This window comes from Chelonoidis abingdonii, chromosome 11, assembly GCF_003597395.2.
Source record: "Chelonoidis abingdonii isolate Lonesome George chromosome 11, CheloAbing_2.0, whole genome shotgun sequence".
In the NCBI taxonomy this organism is placed as follows: domain Eukaryota; kingdom Metazoa; phylum Chordata; order Testudines; family Testudinidae; genus Chelonoidis; species Chelonoidis abingdonii.
In genome coordinates, this window is record NC_133779.1 from 39,393,807 (window position 1) to 39,418,335 (window position 24,529).

Sequence of the window (24,529 nt, forward strand, 5' to 3'; positions counted from 1 at the left end):
CCGGATGTGGGCAGCACCGGCTCCCCGCCGGAAGGCTTAGGCGGGCGCACGGCCGCTGCCGGGCAGAGGTTGGCTGAAGGGCTGGAGGCGCGATGGCCGCGCTGGCTGGTGAGTGGGGGCTGCGGGAGCGGCACAAGCAGCGCCCCCCCCGGGCTAGGAGGAGGGACCCCCCTTACCTGGGGGGTGCGGGGCCTGCCTGGGGCTGGGCGTGGGGCAGCCCCCCCGCCCGGAGCAGGCGGGAAGGGGGTTTGTCCAGTGGGACCCTCCTCCCCCAGCCCAGGGGTCTGCCCTGGGCATCTCCCTGGCGGGGCGGGGGTTACGGCCGGCGGGGAGCCTGGGGTTCAGGGCGTGGGTGGCACACGGGTGCAGGACCCTCTTGTAAAGTGTCCCTCCCTCCCTCCCTCCCGCCGGCAGCGGGATTTGGGAATCCATTGGGGCCCATTGCAGGCACCGAAATCCCTGCAGCGGGGTTGTGACAGCTCAGTGTGGCTTGTCTGACAAGCTCGCACAGGTGGCAGGTTGAAATAGTGACAAGGCGGGTGGGGTAATGACTTGTATTGGACCCACTTCTGCTGGGGGGGAGAGAAGCTTTTCAGCTCCACAGAGCTCTTCCTCAGGGCTGGGAAACTAACTGAGTCTGTCACAGCTAAATCCAAGGTGGAACAGATTGTTTAGCACAGTGGAGCCCAAACTTCTGTACTGATGACTCCTTTCACATAGCAAACCTCTGAGTGTGACCCCCCTTATAAATGAAAAACACATTTTTATATATTTAACGCCATTATAAATGCTGAAGGCAAAGCAGGGTTTGGGTGGAGGCTGGCAGCTTGTGACCCACCCACCCCCATGTAATAACCTCATGACCCCCTGAGGGGTCCTGACCCCCAGTTTGAGAACCCCTGGTTTAGCATAAGTAGTTAACAATTTCAGGGGACCGTTAAAAGAGTGTTATTTAAGTCACTGACCTACGTTTGTGCTCGACAGTGAATTGTAGACACTCTTAATCACACTTGTGATTTGGACAGAGGTGCGGTAACACTTGATATGCATTGTTCTTGACATTTAAAAAAGCCCCAGTCTGTGTGTGCATTTATTTATTTATTGCTTTGCTTGGTGTCAGGGCTAATATATTTTAGCAGATGAATGTGACTTTGTGGGGAATGGGTTGGAGTTTGATAACTGAAAGATTTGCTTAGCTTTCCAATCCTTGCAGAATTATACCCATTTGCAAATGATGATGAGGCAGGTTGGTCAATATTAAACCTCCTACCTGGGGCTTGGACATCCCTCCTCTCCTTCCCCTGCCTTAGGGTGACCAGATGTCCTGATTTTATAAGGACACTCCCGATATTTGGGGCTTCATCTTACACAGGCTCCTATTACCCCCTATCCTCATCCAGATTTTTCATACTTGCTGTCTAGTCACCCTCCCCTGTCCCACCCCCCAACCCCATTATCCTCTACTCTGAGCCTTGGGGGCGGAATAGCACACTTAGTGGAATGCTGCTCCTGTGATGCCAGTGCAGCACCGTTATCATCTTTCATTGAGATTCTGGCTGTGTTAAAGGTAAACTGCCCTGTGGCTTTTGTTCACAGCTCCTCGCCTGACCCGGGCTGGGATATTTCTTTTGCGGTAAGTAGCACCTGGTTGGTTGAGCAACCACAGAGAAGAAGCTTACTGGTGCGGGGGAGAAAGGCAAAATGGATTAAATCATTTTGCTGCTTGCAGCCCTCTTCATGCCTTTCTCATGAATCCTTCCAATCTGCCGTCTCTACAGCCCTATTCCTTTAATGTATTTCTCCTCGAGTGAGAGTGAATTTGCGCTGAATGCAGCTGCAGAGCTCTCTGCCTGAGTTGTTGCTGTTCGTATAGAGACAGTAACATCAAGTTCTTAATGGACGTTCAGGGAAACAAGACTATCTTGTCTGATTATGGTAGGGTCACTGGAAAATGTTCCCCTGTAGTTAGATCACAGGGCTGGAAGTCAGGACTCGTCAGCTTCTGTTCTCACTCTGCCACGGACTTTGGTCAGAACACTTCCTCCGTTCATCTGTTTACCTGTCTGTAAATGGGGGTATTATGCTTCACGGAGCTGAGAGGCTTAATTAGATAGTATCTGTAAAGCACTGTGAGATCCTAGGATGGAAGGGACGACATAGCTGGCAAAGTGTTGCTGCTGCACCATGATGTTCGGCTGTGTTCATTTTTACAGGCCCAGTGCTGTGACACCTGCTCATGCTCAGTCGCTCCATGAGACACCAGCGACCCGCCATGCTGACAGGTAACGCCACGCTACCATCTAAGTTCTTTAGCTGAGTGTCACTTCTTCAGGTGGGAGATTGCAAGTGATACAGGAAAAGAATATCTGTTTGCTACAGCTCTGTTCTGGTGTATGGCCGAAGAAAGCCCAGTTTCTCTCTCTTCTCTTAGCAATCAGTATTAAATGGCAAGGCGTTCGGTCCTAAACATGAGCCTGCCAGGTAGCCTGAGTGTAATGAAGGTTCCCTGTCTGAATAGCAGATTGCATGATATTTGGTCTTTTCTCCACTATGTGGAGTTTGCTCATTTGAACAGCATAGAGCTCCCTCAGCACTCGGCCTGGTGTGCTATTTTGAACAGTTAGAACTCTCCAAAACAAAACTCGATGGAGCAGATACAGCCTGTGATCCAAAACCCTCACCATCTTCAGCCGCCTGCCTCACAAGGCAGATGAGTGATATTTACAAATATTCTATGTATTTGTGCTCCTCTTCTTCATTGACTGGAATACTGGTCTTTAATTTGGGAATGAATTCCAGTGCTTGTGAAAGCGGGGGACAGACAGCACTGATATTTGAGCCAGGTGCATCCTTCTCCATCCTTCCCTCTGACCTGGCCAGCAGTATCCCTGGCTATTCCAGACCACCGGCTCCTTACCAGAGCACCTTTGTTGTGACTTGCTCTTCCAATCCTGGATCTCATGCACAGATCTGCCACTGCATCCCTGTCCTGAACTGCACCATCCCCTGCCTTTCCAGCCTGGACCAGGCATGCTTTATTGTGCCAAATGGGGTGGTACTGTGGGATTTCCTCTGGATTTTAAACTGGCTGGTCCACAGGTGACCACTGAACCTACCCTTACCATCTTGTGCCATCTTCAGCAGCAGCTGGTACTGAATTGACTATAAGGAGCTTATTCCAGCCTCTTCAGGGGATCGAATGTTCTCAGAGTTGAGACACCTTAATCAGTGACTCTGTTAATAACCGGATAGATTGTAAGCTGATGTTGCCATCCATGCTGTTTGTTCTCAGCCCCTCCCAGGTCCGGCAAAAGAGCACTAACATCGTCCAGAAAAAATCCTATGTCCCTACCAGCCGGGGAGAGTATATTGTCACCAAACTCGATGACCTAATCAACTGGGCTCGTAGGGTGAGTGGCCAGGAGCACCCGTGGCCTGTAAACAAAAACGGGTAACAAAGGCTTTGGAGTGCTTGCGGGAAGGTAGATGAACCTGTCCCTTTGAAAGGGCAGCAGTCGAGTTCAAAACTATGTTCCTTGGCCAGAGCTGGGGGCTTGGGAGTTTCTGCTTCAGACAGAGGACTAACATCTTAATCTGAAGGCGCTACAAACTTGCTTAAATATTATGCTGAGAGTCATCCTGTTCCTCTGTGGTTTCCCTTCTGCCTTGTATATTCCAGCAAATGTTGATTTCTTGGCTCTTTATCCGTATCTGAGGTGGCTACGCTGAGTTCAGTCAGCTTTATTGCAGGTGGGGCTCTATAGATGACACCTTAAACTGAGGTGTCTCTGCTCTGGAGAGTAAGGCTTTCTCCTGGCCAAGATTGCTGTTCTCCATTCTCCTGGGCCCCTGTGCAATTTGTTGTGCATGGGCAGCTGCCCTTCTGTTCCAGAACTGGCTGCATTTCAGTGACACAAAGCCCACATCCATCTGTGGCACTACATGCGTCATACAGAACGTAAAACCCCTTTGCCATACCCACCACCCCCACAGACTTACTGTCCCTTAAGACATTCTGAGCAGCCCACGTGGGTCTCCGTGCTTTTGAGCCCTGTTAACCTAACTCAGATCTCTGCCGTCCCAGAGCTCCCTGTGGCCGATGACCTTTGGCCTGGCGTGCTGTGCGGTGGAGATGATGCACATGGCGGCTCCTCGCTATGACATGGATCGCTTCGGGGTGGTGTTCCGGGCCAGCCCCCGGCAGGCGGACGTCATGATTGTGGCCGGCACCCTGACCAACAAAATGGCCCCAGCCCTTCGGAAGGTATGGATGCTGGCCGCCTTGGCAAGTCCAGCTTTAGAACTCAGATGCAGAAGTTCACTGTGAAATCTCTCTGTCCTCCAGGTTTATGACCAGATGCCTGAACCACGCTATGTTATCTCCATGGGAAGGTAAATGCCAGAGGCTTCCTAATTATCTTACAATTTGCTGGAAGGAAATCTGTTGCCACTGCCTTTATTAAGTCAGTAAATAAAGGGCTGGTTTCTCACTCATGTGCCCAGCCTTTACACTGTTTCAAGAGTCCTCAGTGTAAATGAAAATAAGGCCCAAGATTCCTTTTTGTGTATATGTGTGTGTGTATTTGGGGTGGGGGGGGGGGTTAGAATATTTTTTAATATTAGTGTCCTCTCTGGGAGTCAGAACTCTAAACTGTGAGCTACGGCGGTTTCTTTTTACAAAGGAGGGGAGGAGCTGCCAAATTCTCCCATAAAAATCCCAACAAAGGGAAAAGTGGACAGCTAGTGTTAATCATCCATAATTAACAAAACATAAGACAATTCCCACCTTCTGCAGATCCTGAGCAGCAGATCGGAGCTGGCTCCTCCGCCGGTGCGAGTAACCACCGTGACGTGGAAGCAGATGTTAGCACCTGGTAGTGCTGCGTCCCAGGTGCATAGGGACGCAGGCGCGGTTAGGAATGGGGCTAATTCCATTATTCAGACTGCACTCAGGGTAGAGCCCTGTGTTCTTCACAAATGTGAAGTAACACAAAATGAAAAATGACGTATTAAATGTACTGGAACTAAAACCTCGCTCCCTCGTGACAAGAGGGGCAGCCGGTCCAAATTTGTGAGAGTGATTCTGGAACCCCAGCAGCCAGAGTGGGGAGCTGGGCACAGCCCCATGGCTCTCCCCACTGGCTTCTCCCTACAGTGGGAAACTCACAAACATGTTTCTAGCATTGCTAGCTACTCCTTGTGTTTTGGCCTTAGGTCTCATCTGTGCTATAATTGCAGCCACACCCAGACATGGCTCTTAGTAAAGTCTTCGGTTGTGATCCCAGGACGCATTAGTAGCCCTGTCTCTGTTTTCAGAAGTGGTGTAACCAGATCCGTAGACTTGCCGACAGTGACAGCAAAGTGGCACTTGCTGTAGTGATTCGTAAACATAAGGACTGATACATAGCGCTGTAGCATATATGGACCTTTCCCATGTGGCTGATTCCATCACAGATGTTTGTAGGCAAGTGGAGATGAATGGTGTGCGAATCACCCATCCCACTGTCATCCGCACTGCTTCACCAAGGGTATGCGGTTGTGGGGTGTAATTGCGCCTCCTGCAGGTGTACTGAGGTACCTTCACTCTGACTAGCTCAGGTCCTGGAGCAGTGAAGCTCTGGCAGGACAGGCTGCAGAGTAGGCTCTGCAAACCCACCCAGGACCCTGCATAATTACTTGTGGTACTAGCCTGTGCTGAAGCGCGGTTCCCTGCTCTAGGACCCCAGCTAGCTAGATTAAAGCTAGCTAGGATGTATCTACACGAGCTGCAATCCCACTTGTGAGTACAGTATAGACCTACCCTAAGAACGTGTATCAGAACGAGCAGCATGCATCAGCAGGAGCAGCAGTGATTTTAACCAGACTGGTTTCTAAAACCCTGTTTGTATGCACAGATCATGCCTCAGGTTTGGGTTATTGTTATGACTGACAGAGACTTTTAGAAAGTAGATTTCTTTTAAATGAATGAAATTCATAAGTCCCTTGCTCAGAATCTGGTTGGGGGGAAAGCAGCTGGGGTGTCCAGAGATTCTCAGAACCAGGAGCTTAAGCCATGCCCGTGGGAGATGCACTGGTGCACCATTAGTCATCTGCATGTGCAGATAACTGCATGTGTCACTTAGGCTCTTGTGTCCTGAGAGCTCAGCCCTGTGTGTTCATGTTGAATGGTCACAATATTGACCCAGCACTGAACTGGGTCCCATGGCTGTGAAGTTTTTTGCTTTAACTGCCGTGTGGCTCTGTTCTCTCAGCATCTCTGATGCCTGGGCAAAGTCTTGCCTTGCCTTCTGCGTAACTCTTGCCTGCTGCTCTCGAGTTGCACTTCAAAGGACACTGAATCCTTTACGTTTTTTGTAGCTGTGCTAATGGCGGCGGTTACTACCACTACTCCTATTCCGTGGTGAGGGGCTGCGACCGCATTGTGCCAGTGGACATCTACGTCCCAGGTAAAAAGAAACTCTGCTTGTCTTGGTGGGATTACAGTATGTTACTCTTAAGCGCAGCAAGCTGGAGCAGAGCTGCAGCAACATAACGATGTGTTTCAGTTTTGGACTGCGATGGTAATATGTTGACTCCTGGCCAGTATGTAGCTACTTCAGGACCTTTTGTGAGTTTTAAGCTGCATCGCTTACATTTTCAGGCTTTCATTAAATTGTGTTCAAACAAGGAATTGGGAGGAAAATCAAATCCTTGTAACTTCTGTGCAGGCAATTGCATGCAGTCCAGTCTGGGTATTCGTTAGTCCCCGAGAAAGGAATTTGCTGTGTCAAGATACCAAGTTATTTACAAGGAAAAGCAGTTCTGACATTCATAAAACTTTTCCAAGTGCATCTCAGTTCTAAGGTCTAAAAATACAGCCCTCTCCTCTGTGACACCTGCTTTTTTTAATGCAGGAGAAAAACTTGTGCCTTATTTCTAACTTAACAGTGCGGGTGATTAACCCCCCCTAGAACAAACTGCCACAGGACGTCTTCAGAACAAGACCAGCTACCTTTCTGGAAGAGATGCTTTAGTCAAACACAAGTTATTGGGCTCCATGCAAGCGTAACTGGGTGAAATTCTCTGGACTGTGCTATTCAGGAGGTCAAACTAGATGGTATAATGGGTCCCTTCTGGCCTTAAAAGATATTCAGTGATGCAGTCTTTTTCTGAGCAGCCCTTTCGTATGTCAGCACCAGTACTGGTGTCTAGCCCACCCAGTGCAGCTGGTTGGCTGGTGTTTATTACATGTACTGAGGTAGCACCTAGGAGCTCCAGTCATGGAGCAGGACCCCCTGGTGCTGGACACTGGACAAACGTAACCCCAAAGAGCTTACAGTTCTCAGGCTCTCCCTCTCTCCCGCAGGCTGCCCACCCTCCGCCGAAGCACTGCTCTATGGCATCCTGCAGCTGCAGAAGAAAATCAAGCGGGAGAAGAATATTCAAATCTGGTACAGGAAATAGCCTCCCTTATTTATGGCCTAGCTATTCACCCCCGTTCCCTGACAGAGAAATGTATTTGTATTGTCACGCACACTGCAGCTGTGGGCTGCACAAGCCTCACAATAAAACATCGTCTGTTTAACACGATCTCCTGTCTTTAACATTCCCACTCGGTTATTTAAACTAGGGGGGCACACTTCATAGGACCCCCCTGGGTGCCATCCTCCTATCCTCCTCTTTTTCGGGGATTCCCTGCAACTCACCCAATCCCCCCCCTCCAGGTGTTGTGGGTGCCCTCCCCTGACACACATACCCCCCAGGGTATACGGGTTAAATCGGATAGGGTTCCAAATACACTGGTTCCTGGCTTGAATGGTTCATGCGGGGGAGAGAGCATGCCCACTAGGTTCTTCATATCATTATCTGCTGTTTGCAAACGAATCTGTTCTGCAGCCTCCCTCCCTTCTGCAACTCTGGGTTTGACCCATTGGCTGCAGTGGAAATTGCAGGTTCTGGAAACTGGATCCTCTTGTGTAGTGATGTCATTTACATAAAATAGTGTTAACTAGACAAGTGGCCAAACCAATTTCTAATACCAGAGAAGTTGAAGCTGATACATAAGTGAGTTTCAGATGTTTCACAGAGTCCTGGCTTGATTTGAAACTGGGGAAAAGTACCTCTAAACTCCTACCTCTTTGAGAATAACAGGCTTAGATTCAGCTTGCATAGATGAGATTGATTTGGTTTTTTTTGATCCCTCTATGGTGATCAGGACTGAGACATATCCCCAGCTGTCACAGACGGCCTGCTCTGTGAATCAGTCCTGGGAGTTTGGGTTAGAGCAGGCTTAGAAGTCTCATCTCCACTTCCTCACATGCAAAACCCTGGCCTTGATGCTGTCAGCAAAAATACAGCAATAGCAGAAGCTGATACGGACACTCTTCATTGCAGCCCATTACTGCAGCTTCCGTACCTCTTTTTGCCACCCTAAATCTCTGCTATGCAGGAGGTCAGACTAGATGATCATATTGGTCCCTTCTGACCTTAAAGTCTATGACTCTGTTTATACTTTTCATGTATCTGTGAACTGATCACTGATCTTCAGTCATCGCTTCAGCCAACCCATTAACTCCCACCCCTTTTGTAATCTTTACTGCTCAGTTAGTCCCTCTGGATAGATTTTGCGGCTCTTCTCTGAACTCCATCCAGTTCATCATCATAGTTCTGATAATGTGATGCCTAGTACAATGTCCCAGGTACTGCAGCACCAAAGCTGTACAGAGAAGGATTTACCTCCCTGTTCCACGTCTGTACATAACACACAACTGTACTTGACGTCTCTTTAGAGCTATAGCTTCCATTGGATACTTAGCACTCTTGTCTTGGAAGCTCTGTGGGGCAGGGACCATGCATCTGTACAGCCCCTAGCGCAATGGGGTCTTGGTTTGTGGGCTCAGTCTACGTTTAGGCACCTGCTTTATCTAGAATCTTGCCCAGCAATCTTATTAAAAGGCTGCGGCCTTTGTGAAAATGGGACAGGACTAGAAAGCTTCTAAGCCGATCTTAGGCAGCCTATATCAGGACCACAGGCGATGCTGAAGAGTAAACAGATTGGTGATTTGCTACCAGCACTGCAAGCCATCTGTAATGAGGAGCACAGAGCCTTTGCAGAGTTACACGTGCTTATAAAAAATGAAAATAAATCAATCTGAAGTCTCAGCTGTAGGTTGAAATCAATTTAATGTCTTTAGTGTTCGTATTAATAGCATATCCAGCACATCTGTGTACAGAGGTGGGTAACTAATTCATGTAGTGGTAAACTTCCAGGAAGGTCATAAGAATTTGTTACCAAAATCTTAATTAAAAACAGGCCATTAGCCAAAAATATGAGAAGAGATTCCCATGAGATTTGCTGTGGGAGTTGTCTGAATCTCATTTAATTACGCAAATGCAAATGTCAGGCTTTCAGAATTAAGTTCTGGGGTGAAGGGTGCTTTACTCAGCTTGTTTTGGAGAGTCGAGTCTTGATCTTTAAAAAGAAAGGACAGTGTTCCACAGGGAACCTAGATTTGGAAATCCCTTGTTCAAGTTACCTACAGTCCCCTCTTGATTTTTACTTTAATCAAAATCTGTGGAGCCTACAGCTAGGGCTCTGAGCGCTGGTCAAACCCCACAATAAAAACATTCTTTAAAAAGGTAGGAGGAATGTCCCAGATCCACAGCTAGGCCATCCCACAAGGGGTCTGCCCCCAGGACAGTTTCTTTGACCAAATAACACCTAGCTCTGACCTAGTGTCTTAGAGCCATAGATCTGAAAGCATTGTAGGGAGAAGAGGATAATGATGTATTGTGGATGGGGAAACTGAGGCACAGAGGGGGCAGTGACTTGTTCATACGCATCAGCAGCTTAGTGGCAGCGCTGGGAATAGAAGGCAGGCATCCTGAATCCCAGTCCTAGCCACTTGGCCCCTTTGTGGTGCAGGGTCCACTACCGACGTGCTAGTTCTATACTTTCCAGGAAGACTGGAGGGCAAGGAGGATTTAGGAAAGTCCAATCGATATGTTAACGTTCCCTCATTAGTACTGTAAAGCGACGAATATTTCCTCCCCTCCCTGGATTGTCAGTAGCCAGTCCTTGATTTCATTTTCACTCCTGCTGGCAGGATTTCTTCACTTGCTTTTTGTTGCAGCAACCAAGCGAGCGAGATGGGAGTGGGTGCTTGATGGCTGCTCACTGTTTGAGGATGGTGGGCGTGATCATCTTGTGGAAGGAGTAGTAGCGGCAGTCCTCGGGCGGGATCAAGTTCATCACGCTGGTGCTTATGTTCTCCTTCTTGAACCCTGCCTCCATCAGGTGTGCAACTTGAGTCTCCTAAGGGAGGGACAGGTGAGACAGAGACCAGTGAGGTTCTGAGCCACCTCTCCCTGAACACACAGTCTGATCCTCAATGAACGCGACACCTAAGCCTTTGTTTAACTGGTCTGGCTACATTAAAATGACTCTGCCCCAGCCACTAAGATGGCTGAAGCTTTAGAATGGCCCTGGAAAAACACCCACTGTACTCGATGCTTCTGAAATGTATCCTTTAACTGGGCCCTGCCAAGCCTTCCTGTTCATGTTACCACCTACCTGTTATCTAGCCGTGCCATTTCCCAGAGGGCCTGTTTCCAGAGGGCCTGTTTCCAAAGGGCTGAGGACTGACTTGCTTTTCTGTGGATCTAATCCAGGCCTGTAAAACGCGTGTGCTCATTTGTGTCTGCAAACCAACTGGCAGGTGCGAGGCTAAATGCAGCTCTGCGCCCACAGCCGGGCAGGTGGTAGGACTCTGGTATCTGAATGTTCCTGCCAGCAGCCACCGTGGGTGCGTGAGAAACGACTGCAGGGTTTGGCACCCCCTTGCCTGCAGTCGTGTCTGCCATCGGGCTCTCCAAGCCTTTGCCTGTCCTCACCTCAAACATCTTCTCGATGTCCGTGTACTCTGTCTTGAGCAGCTCCCCCCAGGACGTCAGGTTGCAGTAGGTAAGCACGCCACCGGCTTTCAGCAAGCGGAAAGCGTGACCCTGTGGGAGAGGGAAACAAACCAGAGGCTGATGGGATTTAGGGGCTGGCCTAAACACCGGGCTCCTCTCTGCCCCTTTTTGGGGCAGGAGCCTTCCCTCCGTAGCATAGAGTTGATAACTTGTAATGTTTAAAAAACGGATTCTCCAACAGGAGTGCTGGAACATCCCCTGCCCCGCCTCTTCTCCTGAGGCTCTGCCTCCATCCACTCCTCTTCCTTCCCCCCTCCCACCCTACCCCCGCCAGGAGGGACTTGCCTGCGGAAGTGGGTCTGGGGACAGCTGAGTAGGGGCTGGAGTGGGTGATGACCTAGTGCCTTCCTAGTGCCTTCTCTGAAAGCTTCAATTGTCCCTTGCTAGGGTCAGTCCCTCTCCCACGTAACTCCAGCAAAACACTTCTTGGGTAGCGTTGGTAGGAAAGGTGCCCCAGGAGACAAACGGGGGCTATATGCAAAAATCCCACATCCCTAAAACACCCTGGGCCCCAAAGCAGCATGGAGAAGCTGATGGCTGTAACGTAACAACGGGCAAGGGCTCATCCTAGCAAGTCCCTCAGAGCTGGTGCCATCTCATGATGGCTCCCGTGTGGCTTTGGACGTGGGCTACAGATCTAACTCTCCAGCTCAGAGAGGCCGTCTCTTCCTCTGGGGAATTACAGTCCTGACCCTGCCCGGTGATGTGTGCTCAGTTCCCAGAGAAACCCAACCGGAGCCGAGAGCGCACAGCACCTTGTCTGAGCAGGCCCCAAATGATTGGCGCTGCTGCAGAAACGCTAGCAGGGGGCTTGCAATATGTGGATAATGAGTGAAGAAAGCTGCTCACTGGAGAACAGCAGCAGAGTCTTTTACCTTGATAAAGCTGAACTGGTGGGTGTGCCAGGTTTCTGCTGAGAGGGGATAGGTATCATAGAGGATGCCTGTCCAGGAAAACAGAGGGAAATAATGCATTAGCTGCAAGAAATGCTGTAGCATGGACTGGGAGCATTTAGTTGGGCTAAGATTCCTCTTTGTAGCTGGCTGCCTGGCGTGTCCTCCCCCCTACCCCCCAATACATGACATTTAAGTCACGTGAATTTGATAACACCAATGTTGGTGATAGCTTCATCATAACGAGAACAACGTGCTTTCCTTCTGCCAAGCTTTGGGAGGCTGGGCTAGGCTGGCTAGCTGAATTTCATCCTTCCCGATGCAATGCAAACTAATGAGGCAGCAGGGCCTAGCGGTCAGAGCACCGAGCTGGGAGTCAGGAGGGATCAGTTCTATTCTTGGCTCTGCCACTGCCCTTGGGCAAGTCACCTCCCTTTTGTGTGCCTCAGTTTCCCCTCCAGGTCTTTGTCTTGTTGATTTAGACTGTAAGCCCTATAGGGCAGAGATTGTCTCTCACCGTATGTGGGTGCACCACCTAGCCCAGTGGGGCTCTGGGGCTCTATCCACTAGGTCACACAGCCTCCCATGTAGCTAATGTGCAGCTCCTCCAGCAACACATGGTTCTTAAAGTTCTAGGGTCTGATTTTTTTCATAGAGCCTGAGCAAGGTCAGCTCCCTTTGAACTGGATGGAAGTTTCAGGTGCTCAACACCTGTGAAAATTAGGCCACCTGGTATATTTTCCTATGGGTGCATGGTCATTTCTACTCCTAGCATGAGTAAGCTCAGGTCCTGTTCAGAGTGGGTTTATATAGCTAGAGCCTCTGATTTATGCTCCATTTGAATCCCCCCATTGTCTAATAGCCACACAGAGTCCAGAACATTTCAGGCCAGAGCACGTGTCACTCTAAATACTGCCCACTAAACTAGGGCTTGCTGGCTCTGGGGTAGTTTGTCTTCCTCTGGGCCCCTGATCCATGGATGTTGTGGAGGTCCTCCCTGCCTGGCAGCCTCCTTCCCCACAATCCACCCCTTGGATTCCAATGATCCCTTTGGATGTTTATTTCAATTTCCTTCCCTTACCGTCAAAGTGTCCATCTGGCAGCATCGGCGCCACGTCTTCCCACAGCCCCTTCAAGGGGACGACCTTCAGGCAAGACAAGGAGAAGTCACCAGATGGTACGTAGGCACAGATTCTGATCAATGATTGACTAAACAGAGAATAAGAAACACCCAGGGAATGGGGCAGGAAGGAAGAGTTGGCTCAATTTCCACTACAAGCAGCATTAAACTTGGCTTCCGCTTAACAAGCCCTGATTAAATATGAAAGTCCAGCTCCACAATGGGTGTACGTCGCTGGAGCGTGACAGCTTCAAAGGAGCTAAGCTGATCTGCACCGAGGATTGGGCGAGAGAGAGAGTGTGTGTGTCAAAAGACCACATTTGCAACTTCTAACACAGATATTGGGCCAAATCCCACCCTGGTGTAATTCAAGTCCAAGTTACACTAGGGACGGATTTGGCCTAGTGAAAGTATGTGTAGGGGGGCCCCCAAGTGAAATTCAACCCCGCTGACATCTCGCTGGTCCTCAGTGGAGTGGCATCCATGTAACCCAGGGCTGATGTGCTGCCTGTGTGTGTTAGATTAACTGAGCATCCTCTACCCCAGGGGTAGGCAACCTATGGCATAGGAGCTGATTTTCAGCGGCACTCACAGTGCCCGCGTCCTGGCCACCGCTCTGGGGAGCTCTGCATTTGAATTTAATTTTAAATGAAGCTTCTTAAACATTTTAAAAACCTTATTTACTTTACATACAACAATAGTTTAGTTATATATTACAGACTTATAGAAAGAGACCTTCTAAAAACATTAAAATGTATTACTGGCACGTGAAACCTTAAATCACAGTGAATAAATGAAGACTCAGCACAGCACTTTGGAAAGGTTTCTGCCCCCTGCTCTGCCCCAGCAGGTGGACTCTAATACACTGTGACTGATTTTAAAAATGGGTTTATGGTGCAAATTAATAAACAACTTGATAGTAGTGAGCATGCAGGAACCGTGTGGGGCCAGCCTTCGCTTTACCGAGAGAGTTCATGGTTTGCTTAATGGAATGGTTGTGTGTTGCTAAACTTTTCTTCTGCTTCCAGTTATGAAAGTTTTGGTTTTCTGAACTCTGGTTCCAAGGGTTTCCTCATTCAGCTCAGGGAAATCTAGAGGGTAAGAAATGGGCAGGAAGGCTGACTTAGTGGTTAGTGCACTGGGGATAGACTCGCAATCTGGAGTCAATTCCTGCCCCTGACAGTCTTCCTGTGTCATCTAGCCTGTGCCTCACCTCCTCAGCTGTAAGATGGGGGTAATCCTTTGGAGAGTGGGAGGAGAAACAAAATCCTTTACCAAAGGCAAGGCGCTCAGAGCCTGGTGATAAGGGCTGTATATGGACACAGCTACACAGCCAGAGATTGGGATAAGTCCCCCCCGTCCCCATCCCAGGCCATATTGTGGCCCTTTGATGCTCCCACCCGAGCTCAGCTGTAGCTATAAAGGTGCACGGAGTCTGCAACGCGTCCTTGTCTACAGCGAGCGGAGCTGCTCGTACCTTGTGTGGCTGTTTCTTGGCCCACTCCTGCAGCCTCTGGAAGACGCCCTCATTGCATTCAATGATCCAATGCTCCTCAATGTCAAACTCTTCCAGTTTGGTGGCGGCGATGGCCATGCCAAACCCCACTTCCAGCACGCAGCCGCCTGGGGAAAGACAGGTCACAGCCTGGCTACCAGTGTTCTGCAGGCACGCTTGGGAGTTAAATGACAGCTGTCTTGATTGCAGGATACAAGGCAGTTGGTCCCTTAGTCTTCTGTGCTGAGATACAAACCTGAGAGGAACTGGCTGGGCCGGTATAGAGCCTTTCACCTATAGGTCACTGGTGCGGGTCCAAGCCAGGCTGCTAGTGACCAGCAGTCGTTACTATCCGAAGGCTTTTTGGTCTTGATGTCTGCCCACCCAGCTGGCTCTAGCTGGGTCTCCTCTCTTGGCAGTCTCAGCAATGTGACCAAGGACTGGATGGGCTATGGAGACTGAAAATCACTCTTAGCCCTAAAGGAGGTCGCTCCAGGTCAGGATGTGGTCACATCAATAGGGTAGCATGCAGGGGAAGCTTGTATCGCCTCTACATGTTGGACCCATTCTCAAGCCAGGGGATTTTCATGCTCTGGCCCCTTTCATTAGCACTAAGTTAACTTAGAAAAATGAAGGAAGGTCAAGGCAAGCTGTGAATCAGCACAAAGGGGCCTGCCCAGCCGGCTAAATCAAAGCTGGATTGGAAAACAGGGTGCGGTGATTTGTTAATTATCTACTCTCACTCTAGCCATGTCTCTGTCCTCCTGTACCTTAAACACAAAACCTTCCTCCTAACTCATGGGTGTCCTGCCTAACTGGATAGAAAACCCAGCAACTGTGTTGGAAGAGAAAAGGAGATAAGGAGTTTGAAAACCTCTGGAAGGCACAAGATCCACATGGCTTGGCAGGCTAGAAAATTAATTTATCAGCACAGGTATGACTCAGTGTGTGCAAACTCCCAATCAGTGGGTGTAAGTCCTACCACTGACCCACTTTCACCAAGGATGTGATGGCATTACTTCCTCCAGCAACATGCAATCCTGTAAAATCCTTGAATGGGCATGAATGAAAGGAATTTTCTGCATACCTTAGTCCTTTGGTCTATTGTCAGTCACCTCCCAAACATAGTCATTATTTTATTCTTAAGGGGACATTGTCGGGTTAAAGTGTTACTTAAACATAAATATCCTCAGTCATCCAACTATTAATCCCTGAAATTATTAAAACCATACAAGAAATTACTTCTTCCCCCCACCCATTTATACTGTTTCTTTGCTGGTAGAGGGAAACTCAGTTTGTCAGTTTCATCTTTGTTTCTAGTCAGTTTCACTTTTCCCTCATATGGTCCTGATCATGCAAACACCTACCTGCAGGCTTAACTTTAAACATGTGACAGTCCCACTGATGGCAAGGGGACTGCTTGTGTGCTTGTATAAGTGCATGTTCAGGATCAGAGCCTAACTGTTTGGGAGGATGCTTTGAAAATGTAACACTGGATAAGTTATTACCCTATTCTGGCCCTCCTGCATTGGAGTAACACTACAATGGCTGGAGCTGCACAAGCCTCCAGGTAATGTTTGAATCCCTAGAGACAGAGGACTGCCAGACCTGAAGAAAAGCTCTGTGGAGCTCAAAAGCATGTCTCTTTCACCAACAGAAGTTGGTCCAATTAAAGATATTCCCTCCCCCACTTTGTCTCTCATATCCTGGCACAAACATGGCTACAACAACACAGCAAAACCGACTGGAGAAAAGCAGAGGTCCAACTCCTCTCTGACAATGGCCATCACCAGATATTTCAAAAGAAGGTTCAGAAATTAACCTGCCCTTGGAGAATGTTTCTTCCTGACCTCCATCAGAGAGCATAAACTCACCTCTCTAAAAGGGGTTATCGCCCTTCTAAACTTTGAGGATTTTTTCCTCCAAAACAATTTTTAAAACCCATAATACCTGCATTACTTATATGAAATGTGGTTAGACCTCTTTCTAACAAAACCAAACTACCTGATCCCTCTGGGCTGTTTCTCTGGTAACAATTCACTGCTTGTAGAAATGCCACTACAAATCTCCAGGTGACATGTTTCAAGAGCTTTGGGCCTAAACCACAGCATACTGAAGTCTTTACCACACTTGGTAAAGCAACCCTCATCCTTTCAAGTATTTATACCAGTGCCTGTATTTTCCACTCCATGCATCTGATGAAGTGAGTTCTAGCCCATGAAAGCTTATGGCCAAATAAATGTGTTAGTCTTTAAGGTGGCACAAGGACTCCTCGTTGGTTTTGCTGATACAGGCTAGTTAGGGGACATGAACCACTCTGAAACCTGAAGTCCATGTGAGTCTTTCCATTCATTTCAATGGGCTTTGGATCAGACACTTTGTTTTTAAATGAAAAGTAAAGTACAAAGATCAAGGAGAGCACCAGAGGATTCTGGTAATTTAGCCCCTCCTCCCATGAAGAACTGCAGACCTCCCTACCCCCTCTCTTGCCCCACAGATAAGTCTGCAGCTATTTGGAAACCCGTCTTCTATTACACAGAGCACAACTGTTTAACACAGCTACTGTTACAGTGGAGCTATTCTTAACCTTGCCTCTAGTGGAGCAGATGGATTGGCCTGGCATTTACAGTTAAAATGTGCATTGCATGACAGAGAAGAGTGAACACCAAGGACAATGGACAGGGGATTATATATGCACTGTTGAAGTTCTCTTGACTTTAGAATGAAAAGCTACAACAGGCCTGATTTTCCCCCATAATGTTACCTTCAAAGCAGTGCAGAAATCAAATGCTTTAAAGGCATCCATGTAGAATGAAAATCCAAAACACTGATCTGAAGTCTTGATCCACCTAGGCAAGCCATATTTAAAATTTAGTTAGGGGACATGAACCGCTGTACTGATGTACTCAAAAACACATTTTCCCCTCTGGCTTCCGTTGCTCTTTGAATCACGGAGCGAATCAATTCATAAAAAGCTGACAATGACTTTGATATGCTAGCGGTAAGTGCTGCTAACAATATACAGTTACATGTGCAATTATTTCACCGGAAGATTTAAAAAACAGTATGCTTTTGGCTCTATGCTGGGAGCTCAGCTCCTTATTTAAAAGAGGCTAAAGAGCTGTATGTTTTATTCAACACCAGTCCTCATAGAGGGAGGAAATGCTTGTTCTACTATCAATTCATTTCAGGATAGGCAAAGCCCAGCTCCTATTTGATAAAGGAAACAGAACTTTCAATCTTCTAACATGTAGCAGCTTCTCTTTAACACTATGAATTGGTGCTGTGAACAGTGCAAAGGGATAATCAACTGAAGCGAGATTCCAAAAGACACGTACACTTTCAGCCTCATCTGCAAACTGCTCTTTATTTCATGGTCCGAGCTGCACGTTAGACTAAGAACATAGGCTAAATCGCTTTGTTAGCTGTTGTTCCCAAATGCACAAAAACCTTGGGAAGTTTATCTCAACTAACAATGACAAGAAGCCCCATTCAGGGCAGCGTTCCAGAGTGGAAAATGACAGAAAACACTTGAATTCAGTTCCACATAAAATCTCTCTGAATCCCCACTAATGCATCACAACTCCTAGCTGCTGCCAATACTCGCCCCCCTGCAAGGAGCTGGGACCTGAGGAGTCAGTTACCTTTGGAGGCTGCTACCGCAGCCAGAGAATGCATGTAAGGGGTCTCCCACCTCTCCATCACCGGTTTGCCCAAGATCTCTAAGTGGGTGTCCGTCTGATTGAAGCCAGCGTCTGCCTCCTTCCATGCCGGCTTGCAGTTCTCTCCCTGCAGGAAGATCGGACGCGCAGCCTCGGAGGAGCTCATGGCACTGCTAGCACTCCCACCGGAGCGGAAAGGCCAGCAGGCTGGGGGGAGAAAAGGAGCCCCCGTGCTCTCGCTGGCTTTATATAGGCAAGCCAGAAAAAGCTGCGCGTGCAAAGCAGAGCACAGGCTCCTCCTGGGTTATCTGGGCTGTGGTCCTGAGCATGCCCAGTGAAAGGGGGAGAGGAGGAGGGCAGAGATGTGAACGAGGAGGGACATCTGCTGCTGCCTTGGAGAAATGCACTGACACAGATTACCCGGGCTGAGCGAAAGCAGGTTGCAAGGAGACATGTAAACAGAGCACTTCCGCTCCCTCCGTGATCAGGGGAGGAAGGAATCCATTCCGTCCCACACGTGGAGCCAGCTTACACTACCTGCAACACAGGACACTGCCAAGGTGTGGGACAAGCTAAAGGAACAAGGATATTAACGCCTCACTGACACCTGCAGCAAAATCCCTTCATGCATAATAGTCTGAAGGTATCTTAAACCGGAGTCCCTATCGAAAAGAGGGAGATTTGGCAGGTTTGGAAAAGGGTGCACTACTGGGCAAAAGGCAGCTGAAATCAATGGCTCAAGGGCTAGCTCATACTTAGAGTTCCTCAAGGCAAGGAGAAGTCCTCAAGGAAATTCCTGTCTAGCCACACTCCATCAGCCTGGTTGGATGGCATATCCCTGCCCAGCACATGGGCTTATTATCTGTGCTCTACCCACTGGGATCAAAGCAATTCTCTTCTCTCAAAACAGATTGCGCTGTTAGCCTAACCTTACACCAAGTGCATCACCTATGCAGTTGTCAGTTTTGTGCAAGCCATCTGCCTACAGAAATACCACACCACTCCCAAACTCAAATGTGTCCATGCATCAGTCTTTCTCTGTGAATTTTAATTCTCTTTGCCCTAACCCCTGAGATAAAAGACTATCCCGCAAACGCTTATGGGTATGCTTAACTTTACTACTGTAAGTAGTCCCATCGACTTGGTAGTAAAGTTAATTCTATCTTTGCAGGATCCGGGGATGGGGCATAGTTTTTGTAAGTGCTGAGTACCCACAGCTGAACTCAGACGGAGTTTTGGGTACACAATACTTCTGCCAATCAAACCTTTAAATATCCTTCTGGGATTCAGCTAGAGCCACTAGATGTCCCTGCTTCTCTATTATCAGGAGAGCGAGCCGGGCATCCCTGCTGTGTGACTTTTTCAATAGATAGAAAGTTAGATTTCCAAAAAACAAAACAAAAAACCCACCTCAAATGTGAGATTTTAAATGTCACATCGAAACCCACATAACCAAAATCCTTCCTCCCAATAGGGAGAGGTTTTCAATAAAACTGCCTTAGACTTAATCCAAAATTAAGATGTTTTCCTCCCGAAGAACAAGATGTGGCAGGTGCATGCCAGAAAGATCAGACACCTGAGTAAAAATAAATCTGCAGAAATAAAACACCACTCCCAATCTGTGCAACATGAGCAATTAAATTGCCTTTCCTGCCCTCTACAGTCTGGGAGCATGTGTAATCCCATGCGCAAATTAGTGATAGAAAGGAAAGACGGGGTGTCATGTGATTCATAGAAAGCTACAGAATCATAATGCTCCCAGACTGCTAGGGGACTAATATACAGCAATGGTGCTATATAAATACAAAACTAAATAATACTAGTTAACAAGGGTTAAGTATCCTTCTGACATTGAAATAAAACCACTCGCTGCCTGTTACAGCATCATTGGCTTATGCTTTTCCCTTGTGCTGCACACAAACACAAGCTATCCATGCACCTATGGATGCTGGAAATATAGGTCTTGTATGGACTCAAGGCTTGTCTACACTTAAAATACTGCAGCTGTGCAGTCTCAGAAAAGATATACTGGCACTAGAAAAGGTTCAGAAAAGGGCAACTAAAATGATTAGGGGTTTGGAGAGGGTCCCATATGAGGAAAGATTAAAGAGGCTAGGACTTTTCAGCTTGGAAAAGAGGAGACTAAGGGGGGACATGATAGAGGTATATAAAATCATAAGTGATGTGGAGAAAGTGGATAAGGAAAAGTTATTTACTTATTCCCATAATACAAGAACTAGGGGCCACCAAATGAAATTAATAGGCAGCAGATTTAAAACAAATAAAAGGAAGTTCTTCTTCATGCAACACACAGTCAACTTGTGGAACTCCTTACCTGAGGAGGTTGTGAAGACTAGGACTATAACAGGGTTTAAAAGAGAACTGGATAAATTCATGGTGGTTAAGTCCATTAATGGCTATTAGCCAGGTTGGGTAAGGAATGGTGTTCCTAGCCTCTTGTTTATCAGAGGGTGGTGATGGACGGCAGGAGAGAGATCACTTGATCACTGCCTGTTAGGTTCACTCCCTCTGGGGCACCTGGCATTGGCCTCTGTCGGTAGACAGGATACTGGGCTAGATTGACCTTTGGTCTGACCCGGTATGGCCGTTCTGATGTTCTGTACTGCTTCTAGGAAGACACAACCTACACCGCTAGGAGGAGTTCTCCCATCGGCACAGATAGGTTGACGGAGGAATTCTCCCGTCGCCCTAGCACTGTCTACCCCAGCGGTTAGGTCGGTTTAACTGGGCTGCTCAGGGATGTGGATTTTTCACATTTGCCTACATTTCAAAGTTTTGCTGGTTTAACTATGCTGGCTTAGGGCTGGTCTATGCAGAAAACTTACATCGACAACACAAAGTCTCTCAGGGCTGTGGAAAATCCACACCCTGATCAAGTAGTTAAGCCTATCTAGTCCCCGGTGTAGACAGTGCTAGGCCGGTGTAACTGCAGTGATGGGAGAGCCCCTCCTGTCGCTGTAGTGAGTATCTACACTGAAGCGCTGCAGTGGGGCAGCCACTAAGTATAGACTTAACCTCAAAGCAGCAAAAAAACCGTAGTGACACACAGTTATACCTGTACAAAAGTGCTTACGCCAGTATAGCTGTATCTACAGTAGGGCTTTTATTGGCATAACAATGTTGACAAAGTATTACACCACTGAAATCGTTATTTTGGTTAAAAATCACATCCCTCTGTGACAATAATGATACCAGCACAAAAACTGGGTGTAGACCAGGCCCTAGTCTAGGCACAGCCACTCACACCTTACTAACCCCCCAAGGACACCCCTGCCCCACATACCCTCCCCCCCAGGCTTTACACACCAGGCTATGCACACATTCTGACTGCGTCTACGCTGCAAGTGCTGTACTGCAGCTATGGCGCTGCAGCATAGATGCTTCCTACACAGTCAGAAAGGGTTTTTCCATTGATGTAGTTAATCCACCTCTCTGAGAGGCTGGAGGTAGGCTGACAGAAACCTAGCTGAGGTCAACCTGGACCCCCCAGTGTTGACAAACTAGTACCTTATTACGCATTTTTTTCCTGTCCCTGATCTATTTCTATCTCTAAGTGGAGACCAGGCCTCACTTGCAAACAACTTCCCTGCCAACCTCCTATTCCCTTTCACACGCTAAATCTTATGCATTCACTCCCATGGGCTCTCCCACGCGTAGGCTCCTCAGTACCTACATGGCCTCTCTTTCTCGCACGCACTGCCCTCTCCCTCCCTCCTGCCGGCTCGACTCCGCATGCCTACCGCGGGGCTGCACCACGTGTTAGCCAGCCCGCGTTGGACTACGTTTCCCGTCGTGCCCTGCGCCTGCCGCGCAGGCGCGCTACGCCCTTTCCCCATACCCGCTCGTTGGGCGCGGTCCCGGAGACCCCGTAGCGAGGCCAGGGTGCACGCGCAGCGGCGGTTGGCGGGCGGCGCTGAGGGGAAGAGGGGGCCGGAGCCGCCGTTGCGCAGCTCGGGAGGGGAGCGGAGCCCGTGACCTTCCGCTGCCGCCGCCGCCTGGGCCTGAGGGAGCCGGGCCCGGCCCGGACGCTGCCTGGAGCCGCCGCCATGAACAACGTGGGAGGCGCTGACGAGATCGGGTGAGGGGGGCGGCGCGGCGCGGCGGGCCGGGGCGGCTGAGGGGCTCCGGGGACTCCGAGCCGCTGGGGGCAAGGAGCGGGGCTCGGGGGATTCAGGGCGGGGAGGGCCCCCCAGTGAAGGGGCTGAGACCGGGCAGTTCGGGGGGGGCTGGGATATTACCCCCCCCGGCTGCCCCTGGCCACGAGCTGGCGGCTGACGCCATCCTGAGTCCTCGCGCATCTCCTCGGGGAGGGGGTTTCCCCTCCACGTGCCGCCCCCTCCCGCGCCTCGCCGGGGGCCTGGCGGCTGCAGGTGCTTCGAGCCGGGGCCCAAGGTCACAGGGGCTCCCTCCTCCAGGCCGTGAATGGAACCGTCCGCGGAGCCCCATTTCCATGGGCCCGGGAGCATCCCGTGGGGGTGGGCGTGGGGGTCGCAGCCTGTGAGTGCTTAGCCGGGTCCCAGCCGTGGGGTCAGCACAGACGTACCACGAAGCGCGTATCATGGGACCAGAGCAACTGCGGCAGCATCGAGCTCGTCCTCACCTTGATGTCGCCGAGGAAGATGCGAAATCTGCTGGCAGCCTTGCCCCAGGGCAAGGAGTCCCTGACTCATCAGGCTGTGCCCACATAGTTTCCCCCTTGTGTCGGGAGATGCACACTGAGGGTGAACTATACATCCGACTGGCAGGACAAAGACGGAAACAGAGAGTCTTTTTATCTTCCCTACTAGAGACGGGAACCTTGTACTGTGCCTCTGTGCTCTTTTAACCTTCCCTTCCACCGACAGGCCTCCACAGATCAGTTTCACATTAGGAATCTTGAATGGCTGAATTTAAAAAAGAAAAGTTCCACTTGCTTTAAAGGCCTTCTGGGGACTTTGGCTATTCAAATAGATAATGCCATATATGGCTCCCTATGGATTTAAGATTGCACTTTATATAATTTTCCAGACACTGCTCAGTATTAAGAATCACAAGACAGTGGACAGTTCATGGGAGAACTGACAGAAAACTATAGAGTATCTTTATACAACACTGGTTGCCGGGTGTTTTGTTTTAGTGAAATGTAGCAACAGTTGACAGTGAATTTTTCCACCATGATAAACTGTTCATCTTTGTAAAAACTAAAATATACATAAAATCATAAACTAAAGTGTAAGAGTACATTGTCCAGGACTGTACTCCTGGATTGGTTCATCTGTTGTGTCCCTGTGTGTTTAAGTTCTGAACTATCTCAGAAGTACAAGAGATGTAATAGTACTGGATATCTTGAAAATAACTTGTCTCACTGAATGGTGTTTGCCCTTTGGGTTATGTTTACTGCATTTGTCAGTTCTAAAAGTATTATTTTTGTGTACTGAGCCCCAGTTACTGTTGAAACTAATTTATGAGATGCCCTCCCGTGGGAGGGCATTAACAGCTGCATTTCTCAAAGTGACTAATTTGTTGCTCTGAAGTAACGTTTAAAACAAGCTTCTAAATACTGGGCAAAATATTATGTTAACTCACATTCTGGACAATGGGCTTGTTGTGGATTGCAAATTGCTCATAATTTCACTCCCTGAGTTTATATTTAGGTGTGGAAGGATCAGATTTTAGTTTGTAAAAAACAATAATCATTAATTTCTTCATCCACTCAAAAATACTTAGAAGGGAAAGGTGAAAGAAATAGGATATGTTGCCATTTTAGACAGCTTACTATGGTGTCAAGTCTGTTTGGCAATCAACTAGAAATTAATATTAAGAAATAAAATTTTTATTTTGGAAGCTGTTACAAATCTTCTGTGGCTACCAAATTGACTAGAGTATGAGTCTTACCTTCTAATGCAAAAATGTAAGTTGATAACATTTTTTTAAAAGCCTAGAAACAAAATATGTGGGGGTAATTGAACTGTCAGCATTAACTTAAAAGAAGAACATTTCCACGCTTGTTGAACTAATTTGTATAGTGGGGAATATTGAATTGACACATACTAGAACAAAAATATGAAAACTTTTTTCTATCAATTATGTGTTCCCAGTAGGCTAACTGCTAAAGTTGATATGTGACAATCACTCTGGAGAAACAGTTTTAAATATTTATGGTATTACAATATGTAAAATTAAAAAAAGAAAAATAAGACCAGAAGGATATTCTGGGTCTGCTGGACTCAAAACATCTAATTTGAGAGAGAATGTCTGAGAATGGAGTAGTAGAGTGCTTTTCCTGCCTTTTGATTATTACGTCTGACATGGCTTCTATTTTCAAATCCCGTTGCTGCTCCTTGTGTCTTGAGATTTATTACTTTAGCTACTTATACTTCATGCTTACTGCCAGATATTATAGTTT

General features: G+C 48.2%; 3 protein-coding genes across 7 annotated transcripts in view; 2 read left to right on the top strand and 1 right to left on the bottom strand.

Moving 5' to 3' along the window:
• Positions 1–7: 7 nt before the first annotated feature.
• NDUFS7 (NADH:ubiquinone oxidoreductase core subunit S7) lies at positions 8–7,564 on the top strand. The gene is made up of 8 exons (XM_032790152.2): positions 8–108; positions 1,597–1,633; positions 2,214–2,282; positions 3,293–3,410; positions 4,085–4,264; positions 4,346–4,392; positions 6,358–6,446; positions 7,346–7,564. The coding sequence occupies exons 1-8, from the start codon at positions 93–95 to the stop codon at positions 7,441–7,443; spliced, it is 654 nt and encodes a 217-aa protein (XP_032646043.1). The 5' UTR covers positions 8–92; the 3' UTR covers positions 7,444–7,564.
• Positions 7,565–10,068: 2,504 nt separating this feature from the next.
• On the bottom strand, positions 10,069–22,870 carry GAMT (guanidinoacetate N-methyltransferase). Its single transcript, XM_032790813.2, has 7 exons — positions 22,745–22,870; positions 18,106–18,330; positions 14,444–14,589; positions 12,928–12,991; positions 11,829–11,896; positions 10,873–10,983; positions 10,069–10,294 (listed from the first exon to the last, which is right to left on the bottom strand). The coding sequence occupies exons 1-7, from the start codon at positions 22,812–22,814 to the stop codon at positions 10,154–10,156; spliced, it is 825 nt and encodes a 274-aa protein (XP_032646704.2). The 5' UTR covers positions 22,815–22,870; the 3' UTR covers positions 10,069–10,153.
• Positions 22,004–24,529, top strand: part of DAZAP1 (DAZ associated protein 1) — a 35,083-nt gene continuing 32,557 nt past the window's right edge. For 3 of the 5 annotated variants that reach the window (XM_032790417.2, XM_032790480.2, XM_032790550.2), the window contains exon 1: positions 22,013–22,222. In XM_032790417.2, coding sequence (XP_032646308.1) covers positions 22,191–22,222 — 32 coding nt within the window. In that variant the 5' untranslated portion in view covers positions 22,013–22,190. Of the gene's footprint in view, positions 22,223–24,529 lie in introns of all 5 variants that reach the window. The other 2 variants (XM_032790263.2, XM_032790346.2) reach the window with 2 other exon arrangements.

Coding starts and splice junctions, on each gene's coding strand:
- NDUFS7 (XM_032790152.2), top strand. Junction 4,265..4,345: donor TGGCCCCAGCCCTTCGGAAG/GTATGGATGCTG, acceptor TCTGTCCTCCAG/GTTTATGACCAGATGCCTGA. Junction 4,393..6,357: donor TATGTTATCTCCATGGGAAG/GTAAATGCCAGA, acceptor CGTTTTTTGTAG/CTGTGCTAATGGCGGCGGTT.
- GAMT (XM_032790813.2), bottom strand. CDS start 22,814: ATGAGTCAGGGACTCCTTGCCCTGGGGCAAGGCTGCCAGCAGATTTCG. Junction 18,331..22,744: donor TCTTCCTCGGCGACATCAAG/GTGAGGACGAGC, acceptor TTCTCCCCCCAG/CCTGCTGGCCTTTCCGCTCC. Junction 14,590..18,105: donor TGCGGTAGCAGCCTCCAAAG/GTAACTGACTCC, acceptor GTCTTTCCCCAG/GCGGCTGCGTGCTGGAAGTG.